At 40.9% G+C, this 23056-nt stretch overlaps 1 protein-coding gene across 1 annotated transcript in view; it reads left to right on the forward strand.

The window, feature by feature from the left end:
- Window positions 1–23056, forward strand: part of snx29 (sorting nexin 29) — a 143158-nt gene that overhangs the window by 23525 nt on the left and 96577 nt on the right. The window contains exon 14 of the mRNA XM_004557625.3: window positions 9167–9252. Within this exon, the coding sequence (XP_004557682.1) occupies window positions 9167–9252 (86 nt within the window). The remainder of the gene's footprint in view (window positions 1–9166; window positions 9253–23056) is intronic.

Here is a 23056-nt window from a genome sequence, read left to right on the forward strand (position 1 = left end):
TCCAGCAGTGCAATTCGAGCTCTAAGCATCCCAGCAACTATTCAGAAAAGTCAAACATGACCAGTGTAGGCTTTTAAGGCCTACAAGTAAAAAACTACATTTCCGCGAAAATGACGTCACGTCCGGTTTCGGCCAGGAAATGGCGGACATGCAACAGTTCGGGCTGACGACTTTTTCAATGTGGGAAGTGTTACGAACAGCTGATCGGATCGGCAAAGCGTGTTTCTGGAATGTTACGTTTTTGTTCCTGCAAGCGCTTTTTATGCAATTTTTGCAAAGCTTTATGTGGAAGGAAACCGTGACCGAGGACAAGCTGATGGCATCAGATGTAAGTACAACTCCTCTGGTTTCATATGCAAAACAAATTATTGCGCTAGCTTACACGGTTCAGGTTCTACAGGGATTTAAAAATAGTTACACAAAACGGAGCGTGCTGCTCTGACCGGATTTAAAGGGTTAACAATGACTTTAAAAAATAATATAAAATAGTGTGCAACACCACTGAAGTTTTTTTTTTTTACCTCTCTTTTCAACCAACAGCAGTCACTCTCCTCTCCAAATAACTTCTGCTTAGCTTTCCGAGCTTCCCTCGGGTCCTCTTAATCAGCGGTCTCCAACCTTTTTTGCGCCACGGACCGTTTATGCCCGACAATATTTTCACGGACCGGCCTTTAAGGTGTCGCGGATAAATGAGGGAGGGGCTAATAATCGGCTCAGTCATTTTTAATGATCGTTGAAAGCCCAGATCGTAATCGTGATTAAAATTCGATTAATTGAGCAGCCCTACCCACAACCCAAGCGCATATGTAATAGTCCTCTCTTGTGCTCCTGTACGCACACCAAGAATTTGCATTCTTTGTATTTCCATCACCTGTTGGATTTCCTATGAAGGAATATTGCACATGTAGCAAGTCAAATCTTAAATGTTTTGCTTCATATAAATTGGAGCTAATAGATAAAAGTTGCAAAACCACTTTTATATACTGCAGGAAAGGGGAGGGGCTTAGAGTAGAGCAGCTGCTGCTCCACATCGAAAGGAGCCAGCTGAGGTGGTTCGGGCATCTGGCAAGGATGCCCCCTGGGCGCCTCCTGGGCGAGGTGTTCCAGGCATGTCCCACCGGGAGGAGGCCCCGGGGCAGACCCAGGACACGCTGGAGAGATTATATCTCTCGGCTGGCCTGGGAACGCCTTGGTATTCCCCCGGACAAGCTGGAGGAGGTGGCTGGGGAGAGGGAGGTCTGGACCTCTTTGCTTAGGCTGCTACCCCCGCGACCCGACCTCGGATAAGCGGATGAAGATGGATGGATGGATGGATAGATAAAAGTCGTAGTTTTTGGTGTGACCGTCCAGTGAGTTTAGACTGATTCTTATAATTGGGTCCTTCCATATGAAATCAACATGGGCCTTATGCTCAACCTTCTCTTATTTGTGACAATTTTATGGTCCAAAAGTTGAATTTATATAACGAGTGCTGTGAAATTTCAGCTTCATATATCAAATATTTTTCAGGACACATTCTTTTTAGAAATATGGTCCATCGACCTACTGTCAGCACATTAAAATCTGAGGCAATATTTGAACATCAGTGTCTCAAAAACCATTAAAGGTAAAAGCCTGAAATTTTCACTGCTCTTTCTTATGATCAAAATGAATCAGGACCTGTAATTTGGGATGGATACATTAAAAAATCTCTGTGCATTGACTAGTTATATTTGAGTACACCTTAATAAAAAAGAAACTTCATACATCAAAAGACAACTAGTGACGAGTGCTAAATTTCATATAGTTATATTTCAAAAGAGTGTAAAAAGTTTTTTGCTAATTTGTACTCAAATGTGGGATTTTGCAATAGTGCTCGAGCTTTTACTTGACATTTTTAACTAGCCAATACTCAAGCATTTTTTAATGTATCTGTCCCAAATTACAGGTCCTGAATTATCTTCTTGATAAGAACGAAAGTAAAAGCTTCAGACTTTTATCTTCAGTAGCTACTGTGGCAAAAACAAACAAACAAAAAAGTCTGGAGGATCTGCACTTTGAAACTGGTTGCCCTTTCCTCTTACCATCTGGATGCCTCCTTGTTTTTGTTGTCACTTAAGATGATCCTCGTCATTATTACACCGTAAAATGAATTTGTTATCAATATGATGACTCCCTAATGGCAATGCATATTGGAATATTATTAATTAATACTGTGATTAATATTAATTTCTTCATTTCTAATGACACAAGGCATTAAGTCACCAGAAAGCTGTTGCTAAATAGCAATGTCCCACACCAATTGACCTTGCTCTAAATGTCTAACCCTCAAGCTCATTCCTCAGAGAATAGTGAGACAGACACACAGAAAATCTTTCCCCTCAACTATTTCTTGCCCCCCTCTTCATGCGACAGTTGGCAGAGCGGAAAGCAGGCCTCTCGCAGCAGGAAGACGGGAAGGTGGCCAGTCGAGTGGGCTCGGGCCAGCTAGCAGTTCCTCGTCACAGGGAGAGGGGGTGGTTGGACAGGCGGACACATACGTGCGCGCACACACTCGCATGCAAAAGAAACGAGAGCAGATGCCTTTTTCTTAGCTGGCAGAGCCGCCTTTCTCCAAGCAGTCTGGTACGGCTTTTCTAAAAAAAAATAAAATAAAATAAAGTGGCAGAGCAAGCGGCTGTGATGTTTGCCCGGTTTATTTGTTGGAGGTGTTTAGTCAGTTATGTCATTCTGCCCAAACGGAAGTTTTAACAACCCAGTCCTCCACCCCACAGCCATGCTGTGCCTCTGCGTGGATTTATCTATATGTTTAATGCATATATGTGCCTCTAGAAGTGTGTCAGGAGAGAGAATGTATGCTTTAAGGGCTTTTTATTTATGTTTTTTTAAAGATGGCAGTGCAGTAAATTGCACTCGGGAGCATTACCTAGCGACTGAGCTGCTGATCTCTGAAGGCGTCTTTGAACCTCTCATTCACTACTTCCAAACAGAGCCAGACTGTACCTGAAGAAGAGCCAATTTATGCTGTGTTTATTGCACATTAAGATGGCTTTAGACCATGGGATAATAAACGGAGGGATGTGGAAATGTAATGCGAAAAAAATCACTTCAGGGCATCTATTCAGTTTAAGTAATTACTGTATGTAGTTTGAGTTTAAGCTTTCCTTTTCAGATAGTTTTTTTGCTTGTACTCTAAGAGAAGATAAGAGCCCCCCCCCTCCTTTTTTTACTGGCTTTCTAACAGTGTCTTACAGTGTTTCCATTATATAAAACCCATTCTCAGACTTCACATTCTTTGCTTTCTTTTAAACAAAATATTCATAATTTCTTTATCTCTTAAGCACACACTGTTTTTTGCTCTTTCCCCACTCCCATTCACTTGCACATAAAATACTTTTCTAAATGTTTCTAAGCCACGTAGCTTTTCTTTTCCCCCGCTGTTTCCTTCACGCACAAAACAATCCTGCTTTTTTCTAAATCTTTTGCACGCACACGGTTTATCCTTCTTACTTATCTCGCACTGAGGAAGATGAGATGACTTCAACAGTTTTACTGCCCAGTGTAGTTAATAGGCTTATCCTCTAAGCAGACGTTTACACTAAATGTTTCTAGAGCAGACGTTTGCCCCTAATGAGAAAGCAGTGTGTGGCTGGTCCCATATCTGCTGGATGAAGGATGCAGTTTATTTAACAGAGATGCCGAGTCCTTAACTTTCAACACGCTAATTTAAAACTTTAGCATCCCTCAAGGCAGACAACCCACTTCGAGTTTTAGATGAGTTTGAATGTGTCACGTTTATACGTCCTGCTCACCAGTAGAAGCACCAGATAATTTAATGGATCGCTCTCAGTTTCGGAATTGAGAAATTGTGCGGCGTTCCTCCCTTCTGGCTTTGTGGTTTAATTTTGTTCCGTATCCATTATTTAATTCTCGTCCTGTGGTTCTGAACATATCTGAACTGAGTTTGTTTTGATAGACTCACTGAAGGCATTGAGGAAGTTCCTGCAAACCAAAAGTCAACGAGTTCAGTCTTAGTGGGTATTTAAAATACAGTGTGTGGTTGCTGCCCTGCATGGAAGGATCAAGCTGAGGGGGCGCAACACTTAGAAACAACCTGAAATAAACCAGTAAAAATGTAAAAGTATTTGCAAAAACAGAGGAGCTGTGTGTTAAGCAGGTGGATTATTTTTTATTGCATGTGGGAGGCTGAGCTGTGGTACGACCTGAGGGAAGCTGCTCCACTGCAGACACAATACTGGACACCTAGGGTGTTTATCACACCTCCAGGCTGTGTTTTATCCCTCTGCCCTGAAATTGGATTTGAAAATACTCAGTTGAAAACAGTTCAGTTATTGGGGCTTTGGTCAGAATCATCCTCACGCTGACAGCTGCTGTGTTATCGAGTGCTTGGGTACGTTCCCCTAAATTCCCCACCAGGCCACTTATATTATCTTATATGTTACCGTGCTAAAGACATGCTCAGCTCTTAATGGAGGGAGTTGTACACATTGTTCAGTGTACTTTGCAAAGTTCGCTCAAGTTTAATTAATCAGCAATTCGAATCAGTCCCCAAAACCTGAGCCAAATAATTCCAAGCTTGATGCACTTGATTACCAACAATTCCTTGTCAGCGGAGAGCACAGCTGAGGTTGACAGATGCCGTGTATTTACCAAGGTGACATTTTATCCTGTTGAAAGATTGTTTGTTTTTCCCGGCCCAGGCATTGTTTTCCAAAAGCAAGCACATTACACGGGCACAAAGTGTTTTACTTGTATCAGAGTGATCAATAATTCAGCAAAATGTGTTCATTATCGTGCTGTTGTAACCTGAGAAAGGAATTCAATTTCAAGCGTGCTAAGTATTGTTTGTTCAAAGAATCGTTTATTCAGAGCAGACAAATCTTGCCGAATGATTTTTCGGAACGGCTGTTCGAGAACAAACAAAACTCTGTGTGTGTGTGTGTGTGTGTGTGTGTTTCTTTTAATTTATTTTATTCTTGAATAGCTGACAGGCATCTGGTTATTATTTTCTATTGACAGCTTGCAATAACAACTGTTGAAACGATTGTGAGTGCATAATAATTTAAATGGTATAAAAAAAGCAGAATGACGGTGGAGATTTGAAAAGGCTCACAGTAGATGACAGGCAGCGACGGCACCTGCTGAAGATAGTCAAGGCTTGAAATCAATACTTAGTCAGTTTGGATTTTTTTCTTTGGGAAAATAATTCCCCAGTATTATGTTTTATATAACACCAATAATAATAATGCAACGAGTAATAAATGGTAAATGGTCTGTATTTGTATAGCGCTTTACTAGTCCCTAAGGACCCCAAAGCACTTTACACATCCAGTCATCCACATGTTCACACACTGGTGATGGCAAGCTACATTGTAGCCACAGCCACCCTGGGGCGCACTGACAGAGGCGAGGCTGCCGAACACTGGTGCCACCGGGCCCTCTGACCACCACCAGTAGGCAACGGGTCAAGTGTCTTGCCCAAGGACACAACGACCGAGACTGTCCAAGCCGGGGCTCGAACCGGCAACCTTCAGATTACAAGGCGAACTCCCAACTCTTGAGCCACGATCGCCCATAAGAGCAACATTTAATGTAGTCATAAGAAAGCAAGAGAGCAAGCAGCCTGATTAACCTTTGTTACTACACCTGTATTACATACCTGGCAGAAAAGCACAGGTGTATTTAATAACAGTAACGAGGCTCCTGCTAAACACTCACGCTTTGTGCTCTGTTGTCGTCATCGACTCCTCTGGGTAAGAGCTAATTTTTTACCTGCTAAATTCTTCACTGCTGAGTCCGATGGGCTTTGTCTGTCTGCTGTTTGGTGCCTGTCTGATTACATTTTACATGACCGAGAAGCTAAAACTTTTTTTTTCTCTTGTGGTATTTTTGGCAACAACAACAAAAAAGAAAAACCTGGATAAATTCTTTGTTAGAAAACATGCAAACTGGCATCTAATTATAAAACACCTATTGGAAAAAAAATATTAATATTTATACAGTTGTTTAGTTTTCTGTAGTCTATTAGATGGGTGTTATTACGGTGGCCCTGAGAGGTCAAACGCACTGCAACTTAAAAAAAACAAAACAAAAACAAAAAGCTTTAAAAGCGCAAAATACAAAACTAAACAAAATGGAAATGGTACAAAAAATGTTGCAAAAACTCACAAAAAGTGTGTTTTTTAAATAAGAAGTGTTTTGGGGGAGACAACAACATGACGGATCAGCTGTGGAACACATGCTAATAGCAAACTTGTATCTGTAGTATAATATGAATCATGCGGTTAAAATCAACATTACCTGCACAGCACCGACGAATCGTCTGCTTCTTTAAAGTGTCCCAGTGGAGTCCTTCACGTTTTGGTTTCTGTCACTTCTCATTATCTGTTCTGGTGATTTCTTTAACTTGCAGTGCATTTGACCTCTCAGAGCCACCGTATATGATTTATAGTTTTTCAAATGTAATTGAATAAAATTACAGTGACATAAGTAGTAAATGGGCCCCAGTGATGTGGGGCTTTTCTTCACTTATTCACCACTTCTATGTCGATAAACTTAACTTAGGGTTTCCTGAGTAAACATTTAAAAAAGAACAAAGAAAAGAACCGTTTTCTTGTCGCTTCCAGATAGTGACACTGGTTAAACTCTATTATGAATTTCTCGTTGTTTGGCAAGCTCTGTGATTAGGGGTTTTATAAAGTGGCCATGTCTTTTTGTAAGTCAATACTGCAATCTCATCTGCAGTCCATTAGCTTGTATACTTAACTGCTTCTGAAGGCCACAGCTAATTTTTAAGGACCATGACTTCCTGCTCCATTCGTGGGTTATTATTTATAAAAAAACAAACAAAAAAGTTTGAGCAAATTTAATTTCTCTTTTCCTGTAAACTCAGACTGTTCACCTACATGCAATCAAAGCCTGCAGCATGATTGATCAATAGATGACAAGCCGGAAAGCTTCCACCCCTGGCCTGCGGATGTGCAGATATCTTATTATAGAGATAACATTATCTCTTACGTGGAGCCGGGTTTCTTAATAAAACAGAACACTAAACTACTTTTACGATGAGTAGGTGACTTTAAAGGCACCCACTGAAGGTCTTGATGACAGTTTAATCTGGCAACGTTGGCTTCTGGGAATGCAGTGCACTGTTGTGAATGTTAACAGAATCTGAGGACAAAGATGCTTGGTAGAGATGAAGATAATAGAGCTGCTAAGGCTTTTAGAGCCCCACCTCCTTACACATTTTGTGTGGTCTTAAAATGAGACTATTGATTAGGAGGATGAAACCACCAAGTGAGCAGAGGCTGTGTGCGCGTACAAGGGTGAAAAAACAATTTCTAACACGCCATCGTGACAGACGGCAAGTAAAAGAGCCAAATTCATCGAGTTCGTAATAGAAGAACACTTTAACCTGAGCTTCACGTGTCTCACATTATGTCAAATCCTGCAGACACAAGGCCTTTTATCAGTAAAATGATTCCTCTGTTCTGAATATCTGCGTATCTGTCCGACCCGCTACACACACACACACACACACACACTCTGTAAAGCAGGCGGTGTGTATTAGCTATAATTAAATCAGGCTGAAAAAGCATCTGGGCTGCGGGTTGTTCTGATAACCGTGTGGACGGCTCCACTGAGAGCTCGTCATGTGGATTTCAGGAAGTTTCCCCGGAGGTCCCTCTTTTGTTGGTTGTGAATGAGGGCTGATAAGCAGGGCACCAAACATCACCCGTGGAGAATGAGGGTTTGGGTGGCGGTGTGGGGGCGCGACGGCGGTGCAAGACAAAGACTGTTAGATGTAACTGCCAAGGGCATAAAGCCGCACTTCCAGTTCTGATTGATTTCTTCCCCAAAGTCGACGATGCTCAGCCGGCTACGGCTTGTAAGGAGACTGCGTCTGTCTCTCAGTCCCTTTCTTTGTCACCGCGTCTTTGTGCCTGTGTCCTCGGTCACAGTACAACATGTGCGTTTACATTTTCAAGGGCTCTTAAGATGCATCTCCGAACTATCAGAGGCCCTGATATACCTATAAGTAGTGTTCCGGTTTATCCAACTGGTGCTGAATCTGTGTGGGATAGTCAAGCAGTATGATTACATGTGCCTGTAATTTAGAAACAGCTGAAGTGGTTTCTTTTCTCCAGGTAACAGTGGATTCTCGCCAAATTTACAAGTAACTGCGTTTCTAAAAGATGGCACAAAGCTTGCAGTGCAGTTGTTTGAGGGAATTGTAAGTTATAACAATTGTGAAGGGTGGGAAAAGTAGGTCTCTTTATTTGTTGGGGTCTCACTGTTTTGGGGAGGTTTGAAAAGGCCATGCCTAGCTTTACTAGCTTTACTACAGTGCACTGATCTGACCCTGTATTTGGCCTCGTGTTTTCTTCTCAGGCATCTTCTATTTCAGTCTGTAGAGAGGCCTCAAGGCCAGCCTGACTTCTTCCTCATTTGGGAGATAGTAAAGCACCTAACTGTATTGCTTTGTCTGGATAGAGAGTAAACCTAGAAGAAGAAACAAAAAATTCAGAACTGAGATTCATGAGCTCGAGACACACGATCTCTTTTCTCTTTTACATCAAGTACCTTTGCAGTAATTAGTCTGATAATTTTTTAATTTGCTCCAGAATGATCATTTCTGCATGAGTGAAAAGATTTCCATATGATTGCATTCAAATCACGCCATGCAGAGTCAGACTGGAGCTAAAGCCAAGACGATCCATCAGATATTTGAATGAGAACATTAGAAGTTTATTAAATTCATCTACATTTGCATTGTGAGGAAGAGCTCATATTGAAACGCTAAGGGACATTTCCCACCAAATTATTGTCACACTATTGGAAGCGCACATTATCTAAAATATCACTATACGCTGTATCATTAATGTTTCCCTTAATGGGAACTAAAGGGCCCAGCTCGAAACAGAGGAAAAAACAATTTCTAGAAACTTTGTCAGAGAACCTTCCGGTCATACGCAGTATATTTTTGCACTTATATTGCCATCCTAGCTCTCCATTAATCAGTACATTATCTTTAAGTGTCCTTACTTAATGACACTAAGGATATTTGGCATTGAAAACGACCTGCATACAATGCGTTGTAGCTATAACCTTCTTGTTTTAGCCCTCTGTTTTCTTCTGTTTAAGCTTTGTGTGTCTGTTTGTGCAGGGAGAATGAGGTCCTGAAGGTCCAGCTGAAGAAATATGTGGGGGCGGTACAGATGCTGAAGAGAGAAGGAAGCCAAGGCAATGACGGTAAAATGCAAACACACACACACACGTGTGCGCTCTCTCTCCGTGCATCATTATGAGCTGAAATTAGATTTTGTATCAGCGTCCCAGTCCATCTATTTTGCTCTCAAACAGCAGCGCACATGGATGCAAACAGCGAAAAATAAGGTCATCGGTTTTCTTTCATATGCCAGATCAGTTCTGGTGCTTTTCTCAGGGGCTCTGATGACTACCCTCTATTTTTACAGTACGAGACCCTGTCAGACAGAGAGAGCTGGTTTCCCTCTCAGTCCTGCTCACTTTCATTTATCCAGAGTTTTAGTTTTTGAAAAGATTCGATATCTCTGACTTTGTTTTTGTGTTGCAGAGGGATGTTAGCGAGGCTTTGTGTGAAAACTAGCAAGATAAGCCTCTGTTGTGTCAAATGCAAATAAAATGAACACTGCAGATAACAGAGGGCCATATATTAGGTCAATTGCAATCTATGGGACAAAATGGGGAGTGGTTATCTTTAAAACCCAGAGGGTTCATTGAGGTTTTTGTGCTTTTGTTCGGTGCATCTTTTCCCTATTAAATTCATGTTTTATGATGTTTTTCTTAACAGTAACCCTTCTAATAATGCACTACAGCGTCTACGCTACACTATCACCAACACGAAACCTGAGCCTAGATGAATATTATCTTTATTTTGAGGAAAATTCAATTTGTATTAAAATGTGGGTCTTTTTAATTATTTATATCAGTGATAAAACATGTCAGCATCCGCACTATAAAGTCCAATGACCAGATGGACAGTTAGGCCCAACGATACACGGAAAGGTCAAAGTTTGTGTGTGAGCAATGATGTAATCATGGGTGATAAATCAGCCATAGTGTGCCTCAGCACCTTGAATAAAACATAAAAAGGCTTAACTTTGCATTATATTTAATTAACATTGAGGCTATCATATGACTTTTAAAACTGGAGGTTATTAACTAGTTAAAGGTCGTCTGTCCTTAGCAATAATAAACTGTTTGATTCATGAATATGTTGAATCTGCCTTTTATTCTGTGAACTGTAGACACTTGAAACTGGAAAAAAAAAGGGTGGCCTTCAGACTAAAACGTGTGGCCTTCCACCGAAAGCAACACATTTCAAAGGGGCAGCTTTTACTTTGAAGGTGAACTTTGTCCTTTTGTTTGTGTCAGAGTTTCATTGCAGGTTTGCAAACTCCTCCATGCAAACTATGGGCGACCATGGAAACCTGCTAGCAGCCAAAGAAATTGCAAAGAGGTTTTTGGCGCTGCACCGTATACCTCTTTGAAACCAATTTGACTTCGCATTAGCAAGGAACCACCAGCACCCGCTCGCCATCCAGTCACAAAATAAACACAGACTGAGGCAATCATTGTATATTGCATATTTAAACTTTGGACTATACAATTTTTGTGCAAATTGGAGCAGTAAATATTCTAAAATATTTGACTCAGGTCTCTAAAATAAAATATATGAACATGTTTAACAACATTATTTTCTAAGTTATATTCTCTCCGGTCCGCTCACAGTCCAAAGACATGCACTTAGTGGGGGTAGGTTAATTGGAAAATTGCCCATAGGTGTGAATGCAGGAGTGGATGTGAGTACGAATGGTTGTCTGAGTCTATGTGTTAGCCCTGTGATGGACTGGTGACTTGCTCAGGGTGTGCACCGCCTCTCGCCATATGACATCTGGAATAGGCTCCAGCCCCCCGCGACCCTGATAAAGGAAGTGGAAGCGAATGGGATACACTGATATTTTTTGTGTGTTTCAACTTGTCATATTTGTTCAATCCAGCATGAAATTTAAATAAAAATGGCATCTTTTCATTTTTGTGACTAATCCCACGATAGTGTTCTACATGCTTTTGTTTACTGTAGTGTATAATTCTGCTATTTATCATGTAGAAATTGTCACTAGTTGCCTGTTTTTAGTTAGCTTGTACTCAAATATGGGACTTTGTGGGCATGCTGGCCTTTTAGTTTTATTTTAAGTTATGAGTACTCAGGCAGATACATTTTTGATTTGTCTGTTCCAAATTACAGAGCCTGTTTCATTTTTAAGGTACGAAACAGCAGCGAAAATTTTCAGGCTTTTATCTCTGATAGTCTTTGAGATATTCATGTTCAAACATTGCCTCAGATTTCAGTGTGTGAATAAAATGCCTGAAAGTCGGTCGATAAATCACTTAAAAGAAATGGATCTTGAAAACTATTTGAAATATGAAGCTAAAATTTCACAGCACTCGTGTTCAGGCTTTGCACCATAAGTTTTTCATCTAATGTTCTAAATATTGGCTGGTTTTGGATGGAATGACCCCTGCATGAAACTGCATTTAGTTTTTCTTGTCATGCAGTTTTAATCTCAATTGCAATAAAAAAAAAAAAATCTGATGGTTTTTAAAAACTTGTTTTATATTAATTACCAAAAAGATGCTTCTATTCAGAAGAATTGAACTGATGATCACTGAGAGTCTGCGGTTGTTAAGCAGGCACAGACCTGTGCGAGTTCGGCCTACAACAGAGTCATGTTTAAAACATCACAACAGTTCACATTTCATCTTTCTGGTTCCTGCAATTACTGTGTTCAGCCTGTGAAACACGGCCGCCTGAGCGGCTGACACTGGAGACCATGGCGGGGAGGAACCGTACGATGAGAGATGATTGGAAAGAGCAATGGTGATTTTCTCACGCGTGTGCGTTATCAGGAAATAGCCCTCACCCGCTGCAGTTTCTCAATCAAAAATTTCCTCCTCACTTTGTGGCTTCCTCTTGTTTCTTTTGCACTCTTCTTGTTTTGCCGCCACTCATTACCTTACCTGCTCGTGTTGACTTTTCAGTTTCTTGTCGTTTGTACCATTTCTCTCTCCTCTCCACCCATCCACACTCCTGCTCGCTCCATTCACACCACCGTCGTCCCGACAGGCATAGTAATTCCCCCTCCGCAGCGGCGTCTAAATGATTTCATCCTCCCTTGCCTCTGTCTTCTCCTGCTAATGATGCGCCTCGTTCCATCGTGCTTTGATGTCGACTACCAGAGCCTGCCGTTGTGTGTTGGGAATGAAGGAGGCAAAATAACGTGCGAGGAGTTTAAGGGGAGCAGAAAATCACGGCTGCTGGGGGGGTTTCAATTGATACACAAGCACCCCCTTTTTTATGAGCTGTCAGCATGTTTCCCCCTGATCAGTGTGCTGCGTTTTTGAAACCCCTCCTGTCTAATGATAGCGAAGCAGACTTGATATCTCAAATGCTCCTCAGGCGCTGTCAGACCCACTGACATCCCACAAAAGATGGTTTTCCTTTCCTTCTGTTTCAGAGAAGCGATAATTGTTGTTTCCATGTGTGATGCTGTGTGTCCCTGTTTGTTTGGGGGGATATCCCCACACCACTTATACTTGGATATGAAGGAGCAGTGCGATTTTATTACAGTGTTGATTGCAAATCATTTCACATGCATGAATGCTGTTTGAATATATGCATATGTTGCATAAGTGGTAGATATACTAGACATACTTGTGCACAAGAGAAAAAGCTCCTGTTTTAATTCGTCACTGACTTATGTTATGTTGGGTTTACTTCCTGCTTTCATTTCATTCCCACTTTTTTGTAAGGATAGTCTGACCTTTCTCCTTGTTTTTCCCTTTGCTTCAGTGTTTTGTGGTGGAAGTAGAGCTGGGCGATATAACGATATGTATCGCGATATAACTTTTACTCGATAGAGAAATTAAGCTATCGCGATAGACCTCGCAGCGTCACGTCGCGTGACTTGTTACGTACAGCACAAGTGCCAAGCCGCACGTGTGTTTGTTTGGGAAGCAGCCAGCGGGTAATGGAGCCAGCGCGTAATGGAGGAAATGAGTGTGCCGACTAGAAAAATCAACCGAGCGTGACCGAAGAGAAAACAGATGATGGTTCCAATGCCGGAGAGATTGTCGAACGGAAGAGCCAAAGAAGTTCCGTAGTGTGAAGGTATTTCGGCTATTTCAAGTCTGACAAAAAACAGAGTAGCGTGCACTGTAAATTGTGCCGAAAGCAAGTCTGGAAATACAATAAACTGGTGCATGCGTCACACTGTGCGCCACGTTATTGTTTCGGTGAAATGAATTTCTACAATACTGTTACTTCTACTCTCTGCAGTGTTTAAATGCTTACATATACACACAGTTACTGTCCGTCCACACATACGACTCGGTTCTGCTTCTATGCCGCAGCTTTGTTTACTTTTTCCCACCGAGGCTTCTAGACTTCTGATTGGCCAACATTTCTGCACGGTTAGGAATCTAGCGCCACCTGCTGCTTTGGCATGTTCATAGCAGCGTTTTCACTTCATTTCTCCCTTTATGTGTGGACGGGATTATTTTTTTAAAACGAAAACGGAAAATCTCCGTTTTCAAAAACACCCGTGTACGTGTGGACGTAGCCTCAGTCTCTGACTGGAAGCGCTAATTCATCATTCGGCTTTTGTCAGACTAAAGTAACTGTTAAAACTGTTTGAAAAGCTCAGCTATACAACAAGGAGAGATTGAGAATTTCCTTTTAGTTCTCAGTTTATTTGATATTGACAAAAGTTAGTCAGTTTTGTCTGTTCTTCTGTAAAACAAACTAAGATTTATTTTTAGAATTAATATTTTGTTTCTAAGTGGAATTGACAATTTAGTCTGTTTCGTTTGTTCTATTTTGAAACTTAAACGCTTTAGCGGCTGCCTTTTGTGTAGTTTGCAATATTTGCCTTTATTTATCTGAAAAAGTCTCATGTTCCTTAAGTACATCTACCCTGTTGAACTTATTATGGGAAATAAATATTTAAATAAAAACAAGCTGCTGATTATTTCACATTTTACTTGTGAGCAACGGCACATTTAAATCTTACAAATATAGTTATTTGGCTTATATCGTGATAGATATCGTTATCGCCTGAAATGAAAAAAACATATCGTGATATGAATAAATCTCATATCGCCCAGCTCTAGGTGGAAGTTTTCCTTTGGTTAGTTTTTGTCATTCTGTGGACGTTACTTGCAGGATTTGGGGCTTGATGATGTTCACTTCTGGTTTATCCCTGGATTTTTTTAGTGTCAAGAACATGGTTTACTACTAACATTATCGGGTTCATCACCATTTGTAGTGATGCTGAACCTCTCTAACATGTGTCAAAGAGGTTGTGTTTCCGTAACAGCTCTATAAATGTATAAAAATACAGTCTAATGACCAATCACTACCATTCATTCCTGGAAGTTCTCCCAGTGAACGAACATTTGAGGTCTAAATCTATTTCTCGCGGGCGTTACGCAGGTGAGGGAAAAGAGGGGGGAAAAAACCCTTTCCCTGACGAGCATCAATGAGAGATTTAGATTCTCAGCGGAGAATCTAAATCTCTGTGATTTTCAAATAATATATTTACAGTAGTGAGATTGAAAGCTAGTTTTTGCTTTGGCTTTAAGACATTTGTAAGATATGCAAAAACCCCAAATTCATTCTTTCAGTTTTAGCGTCACCCTCTTGAATCACTGTAACGTATCTGAATCTGACCTGCGTGAATATAGAGATCCAAAATGAAAGGGAAAGGGATTAGTCAGATTGGATCTGAATAGAGTCAGGGATAAAAGGACCTGCTTGAAAGTGAAGCCAACCAAACGGAGAGATGCCGCTGACGACGGTTATGATGCCATACACACTTTAAGCTAAGGGCAAGTATATTCGGATCCTCTGAGGGTAATCTAATACCCAGACCAATACAGTGGGGCGCTACACAACCCCATTAAACTGACCCAATTACAATCTATTTGTTTGTGGCCTTACTTGGGGAATGTGATGCATCTAGGTTACTCAGAACTGATTTGACTCGAGCATATCTAGTTTGGTTTTGAGTACATTTGTTCTGAATTTCTGTGCTACAGGCACCAAGCAGTGCAGTGACCTGCGTCGTGGAACATATCAGGATCAGAATCATTTTATTGTCATTGTGGCAAACGCACAACAAAATGCCAAAAATACTGTAATGCACACTGACATATCTCATAAACTATTGTCAAGCTAGTCTTTATTAAAGCATGTGGCTCTTCTCTCCAACTATACAGGTGACTTCAAAAAGAAAGCTCTGGTGGTGGCAGTCTGTTCTTAACTGTAGTGAGCGGGTGAAAAATAGTGAGTTAATGCTGGCACTGTGATGGATTGCTGTGGTGTGAAGTCACATGATGAAATCAGGGGCTTGACTGAATTACTAAAACTTTACATTTCCCGGAACATGGATGCTTTCTCACTTGACGTGCGATATTGTTTCATTGTCCCAGGTGGAGGTTTTATGCCTGGTCGACTCGCTGATGTTTGACTGACTCCTTTACCTGAGGGAACGGCCTCTCCGAGGGGGGCAGTAAATGAATCTGGGCAGATGTGGGGATTCTGGGAGTTTCAGCACCACTAAGATAACTGATGGTCCCCTGTGGGCCGGTGAAACTGGCTGATTTCATTTATTAAGGAAAAAAAGCTATTCAAGCCTACCTGGCTCTATGTGGGAAAAATAATTGCCAGTTAAACCTAATAACTGGCTGTACCACCTTTGGCAGCAAGAACTGGAATTTTGACCCACTCTTCTTTGAAGATTTTTTTTAAAATTCAGCCACACTGGAGGGTTTTTGAGCCATTCTAAGGTCGCGCTGAAGCATCATACTTGTCTGCTTATCTCATTGTCTTTCTGCATAACTCAAGTGTGCTTAAGCTTTAGGACATGAACCGATATCCAGATATTCTTCTTCAGGATTTCCTGGTAGAAATCATGGAACTGCTATGTTAGGTTTATGCCGGACGTATTGGGACTTATAAACGTGAAGGGGTTACCTTCTTTAGCTCTCTTTAAGCCAGCTCTTTTCTGATTGGCTGGCTAGTCTTAACAGTTGGTAGGTGAAGCTTGGTGCAAGAGGTGTGTCTTCAAGATTATTGAACCCTGACAAACCATCCTACTTTGGCAAAACGTCCCACCGTAAGTAGTTTATGCACATTTCTGCTGTCACAGAGAAATTCCAGCACAAATTTAAGTAGGTATGACGGTTTGCCGCTTAACTTTGCCCATCAGAGTATGTTTCTAGCTCATATTCTCAAAGGTAGGACGGTTTGGCACTTAATTTTACCCGTCAGAGTATGTTTGTAGCCCATATTCTCAAAGGTAGGAGGGTTCGCCAGTTAATTTTGTGTTGTGCGCATGCATAGAAACAACGGGTAGGATGGTTTGTCGGGTAGGATGGATTCCCAGAGCACCGACTTGCCGATCTATTTGCAGGTATAGCAGACAATAAATGAAAATTTAAAAAGTAGAGACCAGATGGGAGAACACGCTTTTTATTCATGACAAAGTTTGACATAAGAATATATAGAATACAATAAAATACATATAATAGTATACACATGACAGAAACAAAAGTAAAGCACAATGAGTCCCTTCATGATTCAAAAATATTTACAGCGTGACTCCTACAATCCTCCAGCCCACCTCTGCAACTGCAATATAATGATTCCTACTTTTCTACAGCCCGTTCTGTCCAATCCCCTACACCTCCTCATTTTTGACTTCTTTTTTTTTTTTCATTTTTGCATGTCAGCTGTGTTTTCCGTCCACGAATTTTACACGGATGGCATCCCGGCACTTTGATTCATTCTACGTTTTGCCTGTCTCTGCGTACGTGTTTAATTCGCCCATAAATAAACCCACCGTGGACAGCAGCTTATTCATCTCCAATAAGGAAATGGATTACATGGCCATTTAAAACCCAATAAGCTTCCCTTGCTGTGCCTTGCTCCCTTCTCCTTCCTCTGACAGCCAGCAGCCTAATGAGTGAATGAGAGGCATTTGTCACTGCTGCCTGGCCTAATAGGAGTGTGTAACTTATTCATTACACACATAGATCTGCATTCGCTGGCCCTGTGTGTGCTACACTTTGCCCTTGTAGGGCCCCGGGGAGGTCGGTCATCTTGCTGAGAGCTGTCAGCCGTGTGTGTGTGTGTGTGTGTGTGTGTGTGTGTGTGCCCTGTGCTTTTGTTTGTCTGCATAAACCTGCCTTCTGTATGCATAAAAGTGTGAAGCCGTGCCAGTACAAACTTTTTGATTTGTGTGTGTGTGTTAATATGGAGGTGGACTTTGATTAGTTGTTAACAAATAAGCTGCTGAGTGTGTTTTGGGGGGGTTAATGTGTGGAAAGCAGGTCACAGTGACAAGAGGGGAGTCATAATTTGAAAATTTGTGTTTAGCTATGTGTTTTTTGTGCATATGTGTGCACATTTACATAATATACTCTCGTATTTGTGCTAATTGTCTTTTCGAGTATCATATCCCCCCGTGTGAGTGTAGGTGAGACGTGGTGTATACGGACGTTAGTGTGAGGAGACTAAATTAAACTGTGCATTAGCGGCTGTAGGTGGATATGAAACTGTTGTAACTGGTGTGGTTTATGTTATAAAGTTATTTGCGTCCCTGTAGGCCCACCGTAAAAAGCGCAAATGATGAGTCATTCTCTATGTGAATTGAACTTAATTGTGCCCACACGTACAGCCGGAGCTTCAGATCATCAGAAGAGAAGCCAGGCGGCAGCTCGCATTGTTTAGCCTTTTAGGTCTTCATCCAACAGCTTGGGCATGTTTACTGTCTCAGAGGTGTGAGGGACTTTCATTTATTCAGCAGAGGGTGGTCTGTTTGTATGTGTGTATATGACAATGGATTTAACACACTGCTTATTTACCTGGCACGAGAGAGGTGACATTGCGTATTGTTTGTCACAGGTGGGGCCAGGTGGTCAACGTCGGAGTGAGTGCGGCACCTTTGTGCGCGCGCGTATAGATTTATGCGTCGGCAGCGTCATATCTCGCAGGCGATTCCATGTGGGCGCAGCAGGGGTGTGTGACAGATTTCATCACCTGGACGGATCGGTGTTAATGAACATTTTAATCATCTCGCGGAGTGCCAGAGCCTGCTGGGTGTCATCATCCGCCTTTCCCAAAGATAAATATGGAAGGGCGCTGCTGAAGTGGGAAAGCACTCCAGCGGGGTGTGGATTCCCATCGGAGACGTTTTTTGGCTTTCAGGCAACCAAATCGAAGCGTTTGTTGGAGCGTTTGCCATTTTGTTGCAAGATTTGATAACCCAAACATTTCTGTGTTTGGTTGTGTTCGCTGCAAGCTGTTAAAATGTCACAAAACAAATAGATAAACATGATTTTCACACACCAGTTAAATGTTATTCGGCTGTTCTGAGCAGTTCCCAAATTCTTTTAAAAAAATGCATGAAACCACAGCCTTCTAGCTTTTAGTGGGGAAAAAAATGTTTTTACACTTAACTCAGACTCAGGTGAGGAATGAAAATATGTACTCAGGTACTTTCATTGCTAGCTCTAATAGTCATTTTTTGATTGTTGTACTGTTGTGTTACATTACTAAATTGTTGGGTTCTCATATAGTGCTTTTCTACTCATTCTAAGCACTCAAAGTGCCTTATACAGCTTGCCTCATTCACACCGATTCATACAAGAATCATGCTTTTAAGTGCTTTCTAGCATTTAAACACACTTATACTGATGGATACATTGGAGAGCAACTTGGGGTTATATTTGACTGCAGCAGCCAGAGATTAAACCACCAGCCTTCCGATTAGTAGCTGACCTACAACAGCTAAGTGCTGCTCAGTGTTCAGTACAGTTTCTACACACATACATTCACACCAAGATGCTGCACATGGACAGCAAGAGCACGCGGCATGTTTGAGGAGTCACAGAACTAAATATAAATACAGGAACATTAAGAATAAGTGGGTAAACAAAATGGTCAGTGATAACCACCAAGGTTCAACAACCCAAGAAAAGAGCAGCGCCTTAAAGAAGATGACCTGCTCACTGCTTGTCAGTGTTTTTGATTGACAGCTGCTCGGTTATGGCAAAAATCATACGACCGAGGAGATGACAGTTATTATATTCGACTGATCGTCCATTTTTTCCGCTAAAAAATCTGTTAGAGCTTTTGTTTCTTTTCATAAATTTTGTTGATTTTGTTGACCACCATCATCTCTGGTGGAGAAAAACTGAGCAGCTAAGGAGAGGCTGCAGACACTGCTGCAGAGCCAAGCGATCCCCAGACCTTGAAGCACAAAACAAAATGAGAGCGTCGTTACAAAAATGACTGAAGAACAAGAATACGTTTGTCTTGATTATCTTATATTGTTTTAACAGTCACTGAAAGCCATATTTTTAATTGAATTAAAAAAGAAAATTCCCAGCCCAGAGGAAGAGTAAGAACATTTCTCAGCGGTACCTGAGTTTGAAAATTTAAAAAGAAAAACATACATTTCAACTTTCAGAGATCACTGTTTTCCTGCATCACATAAAGCACCCCACATACATGTAAAATAAAGAACTTTAAGTTCTTATGAGCTTTATTTAAAATCCCAATAACACTGCGCACTGAGATTGTTTCATAAATATTGCACATTTGCTGCTCTCAGAGAGTCTTTAAATGTTCCCCAAAATAGCTCTATTCTGTAAATCTACATGGAAGCTGAGATTTTGTACTTGTTTCAACTATCAAATCACCTTCAGAAAGGATCGGGAATGAGCTTACTGAGGGATTTTCAGTCTTTCAGGCAACTGAGGCATTGTGTGGAAAATTTGAGAGCAACTCAATTTAAGGAGGACAGTTCTGATATTTGGTTCAATCCTCTCGAAGCTTTGTAATGGAGTGAGGCGCCGTCTCTGAGACTGGATTAAGTTGAGAGAGAGAGAGAGAGTGGGTATGGGGTGTGAATAGAGACGAGTCAGAGGGAGTTGGAAGGCTTTAAGCGATACATCTGGAGATTCATCGCCTCTCTTACCTCATGGTCTCTCATCATGTATCTTGCTATCTTTCAACCACATTGGCTTACTTGTATGTGAAGCTGCAAGGATTCTCCTTTCCTGCAACGATGCACTGGCAAACTCATCTGCTCATAACAGATTACATCTGTTACGAGCTCGTCCGCCTGCGTGCCTTTCAGCCCGTGCATGACCTGGTGCTCTATTAGCCACTCATTTACCGTGTGACTGCCCGTGCTGACAATAACCCAGTGCCGACTTACTTTAACATGCTGCCTGGTGTCAGGAGCGAAACAGTCTGGGCAGCTGCGAGCAGATGTTGGGTACAGACATGTATCCCATTTGTTATGTCGGCTGCTGTTTTACTCGCATGTTTTTGCCTCGCCAGTGTCTGACGGTGCTGTGATGTAGCGTGACAATCAGGTTTGTGCATCACAAAGCACAGGAGGAAAGTTTTGAAGTTAAGCGCGTGTTTGTGTTTTGAATGACAGACGGAGAGTTTGAGGTTGAGTGACTGTGGACTTGTTTAAAGGGGGTGGTTTTTAATTACTACAGCTGTATGTCGGATACCAGCGGCGGTTCCGCCGATTTCACACCTCCCACAGTTGCTGCAGTGCACTCTGGGTAGGAGGTGGAGGCTTACAAGCATACTTTAGTAGCAATAACAACATTGGCTCAGTTCATCAGTGCCCTGTGACAGCCAGCCTACGTGGTTTCCCACACATGGAGCTGATAATGAAATTGTTGGAGCATCTGTCACTTGTGTCCTTTCTCTTTTTATTTTTGTCCATCATGTCCATGAGCATTTTGAACATTTCAGTTTTTACATTTCCTGTTATTAAAACTGCTCCGTCTGTGGCAAATAATTGAATTAAACACTCTGCAGGTTAAGTTTAAAAGGCACCTGCTGCTAGTAGCATAGTAATAGTATGCAGATCGAGTGTTTTAACAGATGCATGAAACTATACATTTTTAGACATAAGTTGTAAAGGCCGCTGTTTCTTTGTGAGTATTTATTACACGCCGTGCTGCGGGGAAAAGCCTGTTCTAACGTTTGAGTCTAAGGTTTATTTTTTAGCACCTGGCGGCTCTTTTTTACTTCTCATCCGTAAATAATCTGCTCTTTCACGTGATTCAGTTTATTTTGAAAAGTCTCAACAGGATCTTGAGCTTTATTGTGAAAGGTTTGTGTGGAACATAAACAAGCGGACATGCGATGGTGTTACCGTCGTTGTTGCTAACCACAACGCATAAAAACAGGCGCTTGTCCGACCGTAGTGTGGTTATATTAAATATAAGAGAAAGAGAGAACTTTAAGAAATCAATATAGCCACTACAGTGACCATCAAAACGATGAAAAAAATATTGCCGTAAACAGTTTATTTTGCGACACCACGAAACAAACTATAGCGTAAAATGAAACGATAGGTGTTTTTATATCGTCATCCAATATATATCGTTATATTGAACAGCCCTATGCAGCATCAGAAAAATGTAGAACTGTTGTGAACCATAAATGAACTGTACCAGACATTGTAGTATTTAGATAAATTTGTTTGAAGTTTGCAGTAGGTAACCTTGATAGAGAACGTGCACTCCCTGTGCTCCTTATTAAGTTATTTTTTCTTCTGTCTTTTTGTTGTATTTCCACAGTTAATGGCACTGGGTGGAGAATTTCAAGAGCAGCTAAACAACCTCAGATACACATTTGCCTCTGCTTTAACTACAGGTTCTCGTGCTCTGATTAATAACTGGAGTTTATTAATCAGATTAAAAAGCAGTCAGTTTGATCGATTACAGTACATCTTATCTTATGATCAGTTTAATTACAGAGCTGTCAGAACAATTGCCTTACATATTAAATATATGGCTTTTGCTCTGTGACGTTGTACATCAGCTTCTTTCCTTCAAGGCCAATTTTTAAGTAAGGATTGTTTTTTTTGTTTTTGTTTTTTAAGGTCACAGACGTCTTTATTACAGATGAGTCTGCCCAGAACACAGTAAGATCATTCATAGTTATGAGAATAAAATGTTTAGTCACAATAATAAATAAGAAACGCAGGTCATGTTGTTTCTTCATATTTAATCAACAAGACATATTCATCAGTTTTCTGATGATTTGTTTATGAAAATGATGCTCACGTTTAGATAAAACAGATGTGCTTTGGTTTTAAATTAGAGTTGCAGTCTTCACAGACTATTAAATTTATATGCCAACCAAGTAAATTGTTAGCATGAGTGATAAGTTTGCATTTTGTCCACAAGATCATTCATAACGAAAAAGTTAGTGTGTGGCTTTTCTCGGCAGTGCGCGCACACACGGACAGTTTCAGCAATTAATCAGATGTCTAAGTCGTACAATATTTAATATTGTGTTTAATAAATGCTTCCAGCCTCACATGGATGGAGTAAAGCTGCAAAAATTCTATATTTAGGTTTATAATTTAGAGTCGATCGCATTTGTGTTTGAACTACTGCCAGATGTATTTAATGAGACACAAATCATGATAGTCGAGGGTAAAGTTCAGCAGGTTTTAAGTTTTGTTTTGTTTTTATTAACCCACAGTGGTCCAAATGTTTGGATCATTTAAACTCTTTTAATTTACAACCTATTTTTAGTTTATATCCTCTCTAAATCTATATGATAATTAAAATGAAAAGCATAGACTCAGATCAGTGCTTTACTTGCAAATTACTTAAAACAGACTGACCCTAAAAATCAGAGACCATGTTATCTCTACAGAAAGCAAAGTTATAAACACTGATTCATCAAATGAGTTATGAATCCAACCCATTATGTGAACTAAATACTACTAATGAGGAACATTTAAAAATATGATTTTTGCTTTTAATTAAAACTCATTCATGTGTGCATGAAATCAACCAGTCCAGTTAGTGGGAATTACGGCATGCACGGTGTATATGGGTATGATTCAGCAGGCTAATGTCCTTGCTCGCTAGGCGGAGAATTTATGGAAGCCTGTGGAAC

The sequence above is a fragment of the Maylandia zebra genome, linkage group LG8 (assembly GCF_041146795.1).
Source record: "Maylandia zebra isolate NMK-2024a linkage group LG8, Mzebra_GT3a, whole genome shotgun sequence".
In the NCBI taxonomy this organism is placed as follows: domain Eukaryota; kingdom Metazoa; phylum Chordata; class Actinopteri; order Cichliformes; family Cichlidae; genus Maylandia; species Maylandia zebra.